Here is a 13,867-nt window from a genome sequence, read left to right as displayed (position 1 = left end):
AATGCAATGAATGAAAACGCAGGTTGCACTAGTGCTACATGCTTCATCTCAAGTCTGGTGCATTTTAAGAGTGAAGGAACAGTAAAATTAACAATTTAGCATTTGAGAGTGCAAAAAGCACTGATGACATTTAAAGCACAGCAGTAAAGATGACAACCACATTACTATGATTCAACTAAATAAGCTTCTGTAAAAATAAATGAGCCACCATACAGGCAACTAGTAATAATCATTTTCTCTATGTCTGTGTATTATCTTTGTTGATAATAAGATTACTTTGTTTAGTATTGAAGAGTTAACCAAATGAGATGAGTAATACTGTATTATTCAGTAATAGAACCATAATCTTTGAGAAGATTTTTAGCAGTGGTATGAAATGATGGTTAAACATGTATACTTGTTCTTTAAGAACAACATGGCTATTATCTGCTTAAAGGTTGTGAAAAAATATGCCATTTAATCAAACAACCTAATGCCCAATTTATCAAACAACCTCATGCTTTGCACATTTCATATGACATTGTTGTGTATATATAATGCCATTTTCTGTATTTTACACACCCTCTAATTGGGTTATCATTCTTAGCATCCTTACCACCATAGAAAAGTGATAAAGCAGGATCTGATGGGTTCAAATATTTAGAAATGTGCATTATTTGGCATCATGATACTTATTTTTGATTGTGAGATAATGGTGAGGAATATGGTCGTCAGCAGGTGTTGTATAGTGGATTTGGTAAACAAACAAAAATAAATTACAAAGCTGTCTCCTGCTCCACATTGGCCAGGATGCAGGAAGCCTGCGACGTTTTATCTTTCAAGTCTTCCTCGCCATTCTTTTCTTCATCTTGAACTTGGAAAGTGCCATTGTTCTCTTGTACTGCTTTTTGATAAGGTCCCTTGTCCAGACCTTTGGGCTGCACACACAATGATTAATTAGAACTTAGTTTTGTACAAAATAACAATTTAGTCCATCTGCATGCTAGCAGTTGCTTTAACTTTCACCTTTAGTTGTGGATATCTAGCACTTGTCTTTCTGATGTTCTGCATCATTTATCACTGATAGATGGCATTTGGACTCATTTGTATCTACTAAATACAAAAACTGCTATATGGCCTTGTTGGACATCCCATTTTACAGTTATGGCCATTGACACAGATTCCCCCCTTCTTTCAGGCTAGACACTTTTATTACTTTTTTAGGCTTTTTAAATGATTTTGATGTGTTAGTGGGAATTTGTTCTGACTCATTCAAAGAAGTGTTTGTTAGAACAGGCAATAATATTGGATGAGAAGGTAATATTTTAGTTAATCTCAGATATATTCAATAGGGTTGAGGCCAGGGTACTTTGCAGGCCACTGGATTTCCACCACTATGCCCACTATGCCACTCATCAAAACTGTACCTTGCTTTGTGCACAGGGGGTACAGTCATGCTAGTACAGGAAAATGGCCTTCCACAAATAGTTGACACAAAGTGTGAAGACTTATATATACATATATTTGATTTTATACAAGCAGCATTTCTGCATAGAATTGTTGTATGGTGTCCTCTTTGAAGCCCATGTAGCTATCACCTGAGCCCTGTAGCTCTCATAGAAGCTTGATGGTTTCTCATGCAATGCCATCTGAGGGCTTTAAAGTTATGTACATCTTCTATTTGCTTAAAACTTCTATATTTACCCGATCGATTTGTTTAACCAAAACATTAGTAATTGCTCTCTTCTTTTGTCTGTTAAATAAATGGGCAGGGGTAGCTTAGTGGTTAAGGTACAGAACTAGTAATCAGATGTTTGTCAGTTCAAGTCCCACTGCTGCCAAGTTGCCACTGTTGGGCCCCTGAGCAAGGCTCTTAACCCTCAGTTGCTCAAACTGTATTCAGTCATAATTGGATTTGGATAGAAGCGTTTGCTAAATGCTGCAAATGTAAATGAATGTTTAAAAGCATGGGCTTGTACGTCAGCATGATTAAGATAAGCCTTTCTTTCAGTTCTGAATGATTCTTTACTAAAAGCAAATGTTAGGTTATGTTGATATTGATTATAATGTCGCTTTCAGTATTTATGTTACCTTCTCTCCCAGAGGACTAACACAGCAGAGCTTCTCTCTGTATCGCTCAGGTAGAAAGAAGAGCAGCGTGCCCAGAACAGGGTAAATAGTACCTGGTGTCAAATCCTTTTCTTTCCAGGGCCCTAAACACAAGGGAAGAGAAAGAACATGTTTAAAAGTGATGCACTAACAGGAAGAAAGAAGGAATACTTTTAGCTCACACTCTAAAATAGACAACTTTTTAAAAAATATTTAGCAGATGAAAGTTTATTGTAATATTTAATAACATAAGGAACAAATATGGTTTTAGGTTGTACTAACCTAATTCCAAAATAAGCTGGGAGGTAAAGTCCAAATAAAATCAGAAAGCAGGCATTTGTAAAGTTGAAAAATTTAAGTTCTAATCTCTAATTTGATGCCAAATTACAAATTGATTTTGGAAACAATGAACTTGTTTTCTGTGCCAACATTTAAAAGCCAGCATCAGTCATTGTATAAGGGCTTGTTCATGCCAGTGGATTAAGTCACTTGCACATTTGTGAAGACACCATTAAGGTTAACGGGTACTTAATCATGATGATGTCTTTCTCAGAGACGTTCCTGCTTGTTTTAGCAAGTCAATGCAACATTCTGTATGTGTTACTCTAGCCAGGCTTAATAAAGCCTTGAAAAGTGCAGGTGCCAAAACCCTGTGATGGATTGGCTTTCTGTATCCATGCTTCGCATTCTGTGTTTTCTAGTGGAACTGGACATGACCCGTGACCCTGACCAGGATAAAGCAATTGATGAATGTAAAATGAAATGGAAAATAAAACATGAATCTCGTCATCCTGTCATTGTGCTGTTTTCAATTAAATGCAAGTCAAAGCAGATTTTCTACTGTCCAAACTTTTTTGAATTGGGGATGTAAGAGAGTATAAACAGTGTATAGGCTTTACATACCAGTGAGAAAACTGACCAGCAATCCTACCACTACAACTGTGGCTGAATTGTGAGCACTGTACCACATGTAGGACAGTGAATAAAGTGCTTGCACTCCAGTAGGCCTGCAGACATACAGAAATATTAGTACAACTGTCAGTAGAAATACTGTGAAATGACTATTTATACAGGCAATTACTGTAAAAGCTATCTATATCAATCTATACCATACCTTTACCTATACCATATGCTATAAAACTTTCTACAGCACTAAATTCATAAAGTTTGCATACATATTTTACCGCATATTTAATTTAATAAGAAAACAAGCATGTTTTAAGCGTTCAGCCATATGAAAAACATGACATGTCACTCATAAGTGTGAGTATATTTTTGATATCCACTGTCTATTTATTTATACAAAACCTAATATTTATTCTATACACAATCCCTTCATTTTTTAAATGTTCACATTATCTCACGTGTTTTGTTTAATTAAAGATTTAGATTTAGATTTCATTAGATTTCATCACTGAATATTAGTTAACCGCTAACAGTGTCATGAAAAAGTATTTGCCCCCTTACTATTATTCACGCTAAACAGTCTTAGATCTTTTTAAATCAAGTATTAGAGGGCAATGACAACAGAAGTTAGGACAAAAGCTGTTTTAAAATAATCATTTCATTTAGTAAAGTAAAAACAGTTATGCATTAATAAAACAAGTAAACTTTATAACACTTAGCAGCTACAACTGCACCCAAATTCTTCAGATTGGAGATTTTCAAATTTGACATTGCTGTGAAGAAAGTCTGATCCACTTCTTTTTTTTATTTATTTATGCATTTTCTCCCATTTTTCTCCCAATTTAGCGTAGTCAATTTGTCTTTCGCTGATAGGATCCCTAATTGCATCTGAGGAGGGTATATTGCTGCTCACACCTCCTCCTAGCGGACCCCTTCTTTTCGCCCATGCATTCTGCACAGGTGCCTATATGTGCTAACCAGGGTCCTTGCACAGCGTTTGAAGACCCCACCCACATAGTTCGGTCATCCCGCCCTAGCAGACACGGTAGCCAATTAGAGTCTGCTGCAGGCACTGCCAATTATGCCCGCTAGATGACGCTCATCTCACCGGTGGCGAACCGAGGAGTTCAGAATCTCGGCGCCTGTGTGCTAGCGGTATATCCCGCTGCACCACCTGGGCGCCCCAATTTTTGACATAATAGTTTTAATTCAGCCACATCAAAAGCATTTGAGCATGAACTGGTTGTTTAAGGTCCTGTCACAGCTTCTGTATGGTGTTTGGGTTATGACTTTAATAACCTTAATTATCTTTCTTTTTGCCACTAACAGATGGACTTGCTCTTCTGCTTTAGTTTTTTGTTTGTTTGTTTTTCTGTTGCACAGCTACTCATTCTGGTGTGCATAACATATTTGCTTCTACACCAGATGCCCTTCCTGACACAACTCTCCCTAATTTTATTTAATCCTGGGACCAGCACTGAGAGTGCACTGACTAGCGCACATCCCAGTGGCTAGGCTGTTCGGCCACCCCGCTTGTCAGATATAGCCAATCATGCTAATCATGCCACCTGAGCACCCTGTGGGTCATCAAAGTATTATTCTATTAATGTGAATTGAGCTTTTATGTTACTCTTGGTTAACAGTGGATTTCAGCTCACAAATCTCCCATAAATAGTATCTTTTTCTAACCTCATGGCCTTGAATAAGGATGTTTCCTTCAATGATTATTATTTAACAAAAAATCTAATTCATTCAATGCAGGCTGAATTCTATTTGTACAAATGTTTTATAATTAAAGCCTCTGGGTAGCATAAACATACATAATGAGACAGGGATGTTTCCTTAGATTTACCTGGGTTTAGTTATACTGGAAGTGATTAGTGTAGTCATGATGGCAGTTGTTGTGTTGCCTATCTCAGGGATGTTCAGTGTGGTGTTTAGTATGGGTGTTTCAGCTACTTGCATACGAGAGACAAAACTGCCAATACCGATCCAGAAAGCCATGATCAGTCCTGCTGCCAAACCAGTCACAGCACCCTAAAATTCAAACATTCCCAAACAAATGTTAAGAAACAGCTTTTCTAAATGTTTCTGTTGTTAGTGAGCAACAATGCAGGAAACAATGCACTTACAATAGAATTGGCCCAGGGAAAGAACATGCCAAGACAGAAGAGGCCAAGAAGAGGCCCACCAACCATCCCAAAAATACTGAGTGCTGCCTGAGGGGATAAAGTGACAGTAAGAAATAACAGACAGAAAATAAAAATGTATTATATGACTGTCATTTTTTTATATTGTATCACAACCATTATATATAAAATGCCTTCTACATTTCTGCAGGCTGTCCCATGTAATTTCAATAGCAAATCAGTACCAGATTGATATACAAATAAAAACGCTTTATTTAGGAATATATACCGATCAACCAAAACATTTGGACCACATGACAAAAATGCACTATATGACTATTTCAAGCAATTGTGCATGTGATGATCTGGGACATATTAAATGTTGGGCTCATGGTACTTACTTGTAGCATGTGTGCTTAATGCAGCAGCTTTGAGTAGCACAAAGAACCAACCAAGTGACGTTTAAAAGGGTAAAATTATTATGACCAGACAACTGTAATGATGTTTCTCCCAGACAGCAAACCACGACCCGCTGACAGGTTGATGGGCGGCAAAAGCTCATTAATGCCAAAGGACATACCAGGTGCCATAGCTTTATATATATATATATATATATACACAGTGTATCACAAAAGTGAGTACACCCCTCACATTTCTGTAAATATTTCATTATATCTTTTCATGGGACAACACTATAGAAATGAAACTTGGATATAACTTAGAGTAGTCAGTGTACAGCTTGTATAGCAGTGTAGATTTACTGTCTTCTGAAAATAACTCAACACACAGCCATTAATGTCTAAATAGCTGGCAACATAAGTGAGTACACCCCACAGTGAACATGTCCAAATTGTGCCCAAATGTGTCGTTGTCCCTCCCTGGTGTCATGTGTCAAGGTCCCAGGTGTAAATGGGGAGCAGGGCTGTTAAATTTGGCCACTGGATATTCAACATGGCACCTCATGGCAAAGAACTCTTTGAGGATGTGAGAAATAGAATTGTTGCTCTCCACAAAGATGGCCTGGGCTATAAGAAGATTGCTTATACCCTGAAACTGAGCTACAGCATGGTGGCCAAGGTCATACAGCGGTTTTCCAGGACAGGTTCCACTCGGAACAGGCTTCGCCAGGGTCGACCAAAGAAGTTGAGTCCACGTGTTCGGCGTCATATCCAGAGGTTGGCTTTAAAAAATAGACACATGAGTGCTGCCAGCATTGCTGCAGAGGTTGAAGACGTGGGAGGTCAGCCTGTCAGTGCTCAGACCATACGCCACACACTGCATCAACTCGGTCTGCATGGTCGTCATCCCAGAAGGAAGCTGACGCACAAGAAAGCCAGCAAACAGTTTGCTGAAGACAAGCAGTCCAAGAACATGGATTACTGGAATGCCCTGTGGTCTGACGAGACCAAGAAAAACTTGTTTGGCTCAGATGGTGTCCAGCATCGCCCTGGTGAGAAGTACCAAGACAACTGTATCTTGCCTACAGTCAAGCATGGTGGTGGTAGCATCATGGTCTTGGGCTGCATGAGTGTTGCTGGCACTGGGGAGCTGCAGTTCATTGAGGGAAACATGAATTCCAACATGTACTGTGACATTCTGAAACAGAGCATGATCCCCTCCCTTCGAAAACTGGGCCTTATGGCAGTTTTCCAACAGGATAACGACCCCAAACACAACCTCCAAGATGACAACTGCCTTGCTGAGGAAGCTGAAGGTAAAGGTGATGGACTAAACCCAATTGAGCACCTGTGGCGCATCCTCAAGTGGAAGGTGGAGGAGTTCAAGGTGTCTAACATCCACCAGCTCCGTGATGTCATCATGGAGGAGTGGAAGAGGATTCCAGTAGCAACCTGTGCAGCTCTGGTGAATTCCATGCCCAGGAGGGTTAAGGCAGTGCTGGATAATAATGGTGGTCACACAAAATATTGACACTTTGGGCACAATTTGGACATGTTCACTGTGGGGTGTACTCACTTATGTTGCCAGCCATTTAGACATTAATAGCTGTGTGTTGAGTTATTTTCAGAAGACAGTAAATCTACACTGCTATACAAGTTGTACACTGACTACTCTAAGTTATATCCAAGTTTTATTTCTATAGTGTTGTCCCATGAAAAGATATAATGAAATATTTGCAGAAATGTGAGGGGTGTACTCACTTTTGTGATACACTGTATATATACAGTATATATATATATATTTCTAGAGATCAATCTCCAACTCAAGACCTAGTCACCTCTCTTGATGACTCCCAGATCAAACCATCTGACAATGTACGAAACCTTGGTGTTGTCCTGGATAACTATTTGTCCTACTCTCCTCATGTAGCCAACATGACAAAATCGTGCCAGTTCCTCCTTAACAAAGCCTGGTTTTCAACCAACTCAAACACTGCCACATCACACTGCTGCGTTCTCTTCACTGGCCTCCTGTAGCTGCCCGCATTCAGTTTAATACTATGACGCTCGCCTACAAAGGCAAAAATAGATCAGCTCCAAACTACCTTAGAGAACTCATCACACCCCGCCCTGTACCATGCAACCTCCGGGCTACTAGTCTCGCTCTTCTTGATCCTTTACCCAGGCTCTGGATAAAAGCATCTGCTAAATGCCGAAAATGTAAATGTAATGTAAATTTTATGCCTGCAGGTTTGAATCTCAGCTCTTTTATCAGCTATCCAGGCACCTACATACAGATATGATTGGCTAACCCTTGTCAAAAGTGAGGGTTTGTCACTACACCCCCAATAAAGGAGAGATGGCAGCGTGTCGCTGATCACTTCTTTTCACCTGCCAGGGGCAGGGTTTCACAGAGCACAGTATCGTGTGTGGAAAGCCACACGCTGCCATTGTGAATCGCTATCCCCATTGCAGGTGCTTCAGCCGGTCAGAGGCCACAATTGCCCCAGTGATGAGGAACCCTGTCCCCTAAAGACCCCCAAAAACACAGTCAATAGTGGGTCTGTGTAGGCGTCCGGGCAGCTGATAGTTAAGATTTGAACTCAAGAGCTCAAGATCTCAGCACTTGTAGGCTAGCATGTTTTACCCCTACGACATCAGAGAACCTTTAATGTGTTATAAACTTTCTCAAATTTAATACCTCAAATATAAAACAAATAATCTTGTATCTGATTAATGTAACGGGTAGCATCATTCTTGCTTGTCTTCCTAATTAGTTGAGTTACAGATTTTTGACACCTAGTTCTATAGCACAAGTTAATATAGTTGGCCAGAGAATGTCATGTTTTTTTTTTTTAGGACAGAGTCTCTACAACTCTGAAACAGGTCACATCAGCGGCCAAAAGCAGATCAAGAGGATTATTTATTCACTTTTTCCCACCAACTGCTGAATCCAGGTTGGGTTACATTTAAGTTTTCTGCATTTAGCAGATGCTCTTATCCAGAGCAACTTACCAAAGTACTTCCAAAGTGAACATTTAAGTAGACAACAGTCCAAGAATACAAATCTGCTGAAAACCCTGTTAAGACCAAAGGGTTTTTTTAATGCAAGAAATAATTAAGAGCATAAGTAAGTACGTGTCAGCTTAAGTGCTTAGTAAAGAGGTGGGTTTGTAATCGTCTTTTGAAGTGAGCGACTCAGATGTTAGGACAGACAAGAGAAGCTTGTTCCACCAATTGGGTTACAGTGCTTTGTGAAATGTTAAAATAAATAATAAACTTCAGTTCTTACCTGCAACACAGAGCCCATTAGAGAAGCAAAGTAAGCCATAGCCAGACACACTAGCCCATAGCCAAGAGCTAAAGAAAACAAACAGAAAAAAAAGCTTCAAAATCTCAGAAAAATTACAGCCATCAGTCCCTACCAGCTTTTATTTACCCATTTTTCCTTGTAGAATTGTTTAAGTTAATCCACATTTCATGGTGACCGGCAATGCACTCCTCTCTCCAAGAGCATTCAGAGATTTTATATCAGATAAAGTGCAGGGCTCTGAACTTATTCTGGTCACTGAAAGACATTCACCTTCTGATACTAAGGCCACTGCTGTTTGTGGTGGTGAACCTTCCACCCATCTTCAGCTGTCCAGCAGAGAGGTCAATGGGGGCTGCATGTATTCCTCATGGCAGCATCCATTTTTCCTTCAATCCTGACCAGCTGTCCAGTTCATGCTGAGAAAAATCCCCACAGCATAATGCTGCCACCACCGCACTTCATGGTAGGCATGATATGTATTTTCAGTAATGTGCTGTGTTTGGTTTTCTTCAAACATACCGCTTGAAGTACTAATTATGGCAGGAGGAGTGGTCAAATATCCAAACAGATTTATTCCAGCAGTTTTTTGATGGCTATTAAATGTGCCTGTTCAAGGTAAAATAAGTTAAGAGGCATACAACAAATGTTAGGTGTGCTGTAGGTATATATTTGGGCTAGCAAATTGTGTCATATTTTCAGAAAACCAACTATGAACGTACAAGAACACAAATGCATGTTTTTTAGAACAAAAAAGTGTTTTAGTCATTCGATTAAGAAAAAAAGTATAGCTGTAGTGGTGCACTTTGTTTCATACATAATGGGTTTCACATGGTTGGAATTGTAGAGCCATAATGCAACTTTATTTAAAACAATTCATAAATGTATAATTTTTAGTGTGCACATAACTAAACAATACCCCCTAAGAAAAAAGAGTGTAAATGCTTACCGAGGCCTTTAGACAGCAATGTGGCTCGTGCCTCGGTCATATCAGGGTAATGGGGCTTTATCAAGTCTTCCATGGTAACCGTTGCCAGCGAGTTGAAGGCAGATGAGATTGTGCTTCAGTTACAACAAAGAGAAATCAGAGATGTTACACAAGTACACACAAAGCGTGTTTGTATTCATGTTCTAATAAGTTCATTAATAAACCTTTACCTGAGAGCCCCGCTAAAAAGACAAGCAACAAACAGACCAGGCAAACCAGGGAGGCCTCTGAGTACATCCATCACAAAGTACAACACCATCTGCAGAGAAGGGATTTAAACAAAACTATGTTGTTTCTTCCTTTTTTTATCTTATGATAAGCAATGTCTACTAGTAGTAAGTCAAGGTTATTGAATGTTTGCAGACTTCACTGATTTTCTAAAGTTTGGTGGAGGTTCATCAAGAGAAATGGAATAAGGGACAAAATATTCTTACATTTCCACGTGTCTTTACAAACAAACTTATTAAACAGTTATGTTAGTGCAATGCATGAGAATCACAAATGTAGCATTGGGCTATGATTAAGCCACACAATGTACGTTTACATTAAAAGGAAAAAAACATTCAATACATTTAACTGTTATCTCTTTTTTCCAGTGCCATAAGCAAGTAATTGCATCTTTATTTATTTATTTGCAGATTTGACATTCTTACGTTTCAGATATTCAAAAAAGTAGTTAATCTCAGTAACTTTCATTTGTTAAGAAAGAAAAAATGTTTATTTAACACCAATAAATTATAAAATAAATTAATTCATACGAATTAGAATTATAATGGTAATTGGAATTATTACTTAATTAGAACAGACACGCCCAGGCTTAAAGCTGCCACTCCAGTTGAATTTAAACATCACTTAAATATGTAAAGAAGTCAAATGTGAAATGTCCAGTTCAGTCCAGCCTGTTAACGGACACTCCAGTGCAATTAAGTTATGTGAAACAAATTCTATGCAAAAGAGCAAGTCCATCTCTGAAAGACTAAAGAGAAACAATACCAGGGTTTTGAAGTGCCCTAGTTTAAGCCCTTACTAAAAACGCCTGTTTAAGATCCTGCCACAGCATCTGAATGGGATTTATGCTGAAAAGCCCTCAAGTGTGCCTCAATTAAAGCACATCTGCTGAGAGGAGCTGGCCAAAATTCCTCTAAACTGATGTGAAACACTTATTTAGGTTTGCGTGGCACAAATATTTCTAAGGTTAAGAGGGGAAATTGATTTTAAACAGAACAAGCTGGTATGCAATAGCTTTTTTCCCTTTAATATTGGGATTTCTATTTTAAAACTGTATTTGGTGTTTAGTAAGCTTGTCATATAATATTTTGATTCAAGATAAAAAAAATATAAACAATAAATAAGAATAAATAGTATGACACTATACTACATGGCCAAAGTATATGGAGACTACTGGAGATACTAATTTGAATTGTATTAAATAAATGTCCATCATACTTGAATGATTTTGCTTTGGAGAAACAGTGACAAGCACAGACCCCTGATTTTACATTTCCAACCTTTGGGATGAATTGTAACATTGGCACAGCGGTAAACTATACTGCAGCATAAAAAAATGAAGGTAAAAAGTAAGAATAAAAGTAATGGGTTATCTGTCTGTAAATTGTGTCAGGTATGTGGACCAGAATGGGCTGCTGTGGCCAACCCTAAATAGCTGGGCAGGCATAAGGAAAAAAACAGAACTCAGAAATGTTGTTTGGCCTTAAAGGCCACAAATTCCCAAAGGCACACTCAAAAAAAAATTTTATAGCTGCAAAGATCAGAAGGTAAGAATGGAATGGGCTTGTCCTACAAGCTTGTGGTTAGGTGACCACAAACTTTTAGTCACATATATGCTTATATATGTAAAACAGGAAACAGGAGCAAAATGTTACCCCAGGTTAAAATACCTGTTTTGACATTAAATGCTGGTTTAACAGAGATTCTGCCCAGACATCTCTAACCCCAAACAAAATATCAGCCCTGGAGGCACAAACTGTACACAAGTATTTATTGGGCCACACAGTAGAAGTCTGAATGTCAATAACCCTTCCTGCATATCTTACGATTTTTGACTAAGACAACAAAGTTGTAAAACAAAGTCATTAACTTTAAATAAGAGCAAATATACACAAGTACATTAAGCAAATCCAAAAGAAAGTACAACAGAAAACTCACCTGGTCATTTGTCTTAACATAGCCCTTGTCCAGAGGACTGTCTTCTCCATAACGGGCAAACATGACCAAACCCATGAGGCAACCCAGTGCCAGGACTATTTGTTGGCAAGGAAACACCACATAGCATGAACTATGCCAGAAGATAAATACATGAAAGTATAAGAATTTATAACCGAACCATTTTATACCAAACACTTTATATGTGGAAGTTATAGTTATTAGTTATTAGCTGTCATTGTATAGTCAGCAAATTACAGAAAGACAGTGGATGGAAAAAAGTAAAACAATTTAAATTAGATCAGTTCATGATGAACACACACACACACACACACACACACACACACACACACACACAATTCATTATTCATTAGTTTTATAAGTAACCAGGTTGAACCCTGGTAGAGTTTACTAACATGATGGCCTCTTTCTCTGTGCGGGAGCTGAGGTATCTCTGGACCTGAGCCTGGTTCACTCCATACAGTGCAAGCATAAGAAAGACGCCTCCTACTGCCAGGGTCCAGAATGTATGCCGTTCCAAAGGGTCAGGATTCAAACTGAATGGTCAAACACAACAGTGCTGAACAATGAGCACTACACAGTACAGATCAGACAACAGCAACATAATTGTTTTAAGTTTAACCTGCACATTATTGACATCTAAAAGTATTAGATATTTTTAGTCTTTATTCAGTTTACTTATTTCAGTAATGTATTCTGCTGTTTTGTGTCAATTTACAGTGAGTCAAAAAGGGACTTCTGTACGTTTGCCTATACCATCAGTTTTTAAAATGTATTCAGACAAACTTTGTAACTTGCAGTTGCAAAAACAGATAATCGATGTTAAATTGGGCCTTAAATTGACAGTTTATTGTTTACAGTTAAAGTTGTCATGTATCGTTACTATGAAAATATTGTTAAAATGTTCATTTCACAATGTGTTGTAGCTACACATTTACATTTTCAGCATTTAGCAGATGCTTTTATCCAAAGCGACTTACACAATGAGCTGAACACGATGAGCAATTGAGGGTTAAGGGCCTTGCTCAGGGACCCAACAGTGGCAACTTGGTGGTGGTGGGGCTTGAACCGGCAACCTTCTGTTTACTAGTCCAGTACTTTAACCACTGAGCTACCACTGGCCTTAAGCTACACGCTTAATTTATGGTGGGCAACATAATAATCATCATAATAATGGGCAAATATACAGGGGTTCCTTTTTGAATCACAGTGACAGCAAATGAAGCCAAATTTCTCCTTTATAATATCACACTTGGCCAATAAAACCAATTCCAGGATTTTGCTTTGAACAAAAGAGATTTTGACTCACTCTAAACCTGAGATGCGACTGCCATTTTGGGCTTTCCTCCACACCTCGCTTATACCACCTGCTTGGTGGGTACCCACTACAATTACAGCCAACTGCCCAGCAAACATCACAATAGTCTGGAACACATCTGTCCAGATTACAGCTTTTAGACCACCCTGGCACAGATAGGAAAAAAAAATTCAGACATATTATAAATTCACACAAAACCAAGTATTTTATAGTAATGGTTGCCAGCGAGGTGAAGGCATATAAGATTGTGCTTCAGTTTAAATAAATAAAAATATTTATTTTCAGAGAAATCACACAGGTACACAGCAAGTGTGCTTGTATTCATACACCGACAATGCATAACATTATGACCACTGACAGGTGAAGTGAATAACACTGATTATCTCTTCATCTGTTAGTGGGTGGGCTATATTAGGCAGCAACTGAACATTTTATCCTCAAAGTTGATGTGTTGGAAGCAGGAAAATTGGGCAACCGTAAGGATCTGAGAGAGTTTGACAAGACGACTGGGTCAGAGCATCTCCAAAACTGCAGCTCTTGTGGGGT

The 13,867-nt window shown here is 38.6% G+C and overlaps 1 protein-coding gene across 1 annotated transcript in view; it reads right to left on the bottom strand.

Moving 5' to 3' along the window:
• Positions 1 to 459: 459 nt before the first annotated feature.
• slc5a6a (solute carrier family 5 member 6a) overlaps positions 460 to 13,867 on the bottom strand; it is a 30,490-nt gene continuing 17,082 nt past the window's right edge. Inside the window, exons 6-16 of the mRNA XM_063001213.1 lie at positions 13,313 to 13,467; positions 12,399 to 12,539; positions 11,986 to 12,115; positions 9,990 to 10,078; positions 9,781 to 9,893; positions 8,814 to 8,881; positions 5,127 to 5,213; positions 4,847 to 5,031; positions 2,992 to 3,095; positions 2,071 to 2,192; positions 460 to 917 (exon numbers count right to left, since the gene is read on the bottom strand). Of these exons, the coding sequence (XP_062857283.1) occupies positions 756 to 917; positions 2,071 to 2,192; positions 2,992 to 3,095; positions 4,847 to 5,031; positions 5,127 to 5,213; positions 8,814 to 8,881; positions 9,781 to 9,893; positions 9,990 to 10,078; positions 11,986 to 12,115; positions 12,399 to 12,539; positions 13,313 to 13,467 (1,356 nt within the window). The 3' untranslated portion in view covers positions 460 to 755. The remainder of the gene's footprint in view (positions 918 to 2,070; positions 2,193 to 2,991; positions 3,096 to 4,846; positions 5,032 to 5,126; positions 5,214 to 8,813; positions 8,882 to 9,780; positions 9,894 to 9,989; positions 10,079 to 11,985; positions 12,116 to 12,398; positions 12,540 to 13,312; positions 13,468 to 13,867) is intronic.

Source organism: Trichomycterus rosablanca, chromosome 9 (genome assembly GCF_030014385.1).
Source record: "Trichomycterus rosablanca isolate fTriRos1 chromosome 9, fTriRos1.hap1, whole genome shotgun sequence".
In the NCBI taxonomy this organism is placed as follows: domain Eukaryota; kingdom Metazoa; phylum Chordata; class Actinopteri; order Siluriformes; family Trichomycteridae; genus Trichomycterus; species Trichomycterus rosablanca.
The sequence above is the reverse complement of the archived record's forward strand: the minus strand, read 5'-3'. Positions and strand labels throughout refer to the sequence as shown.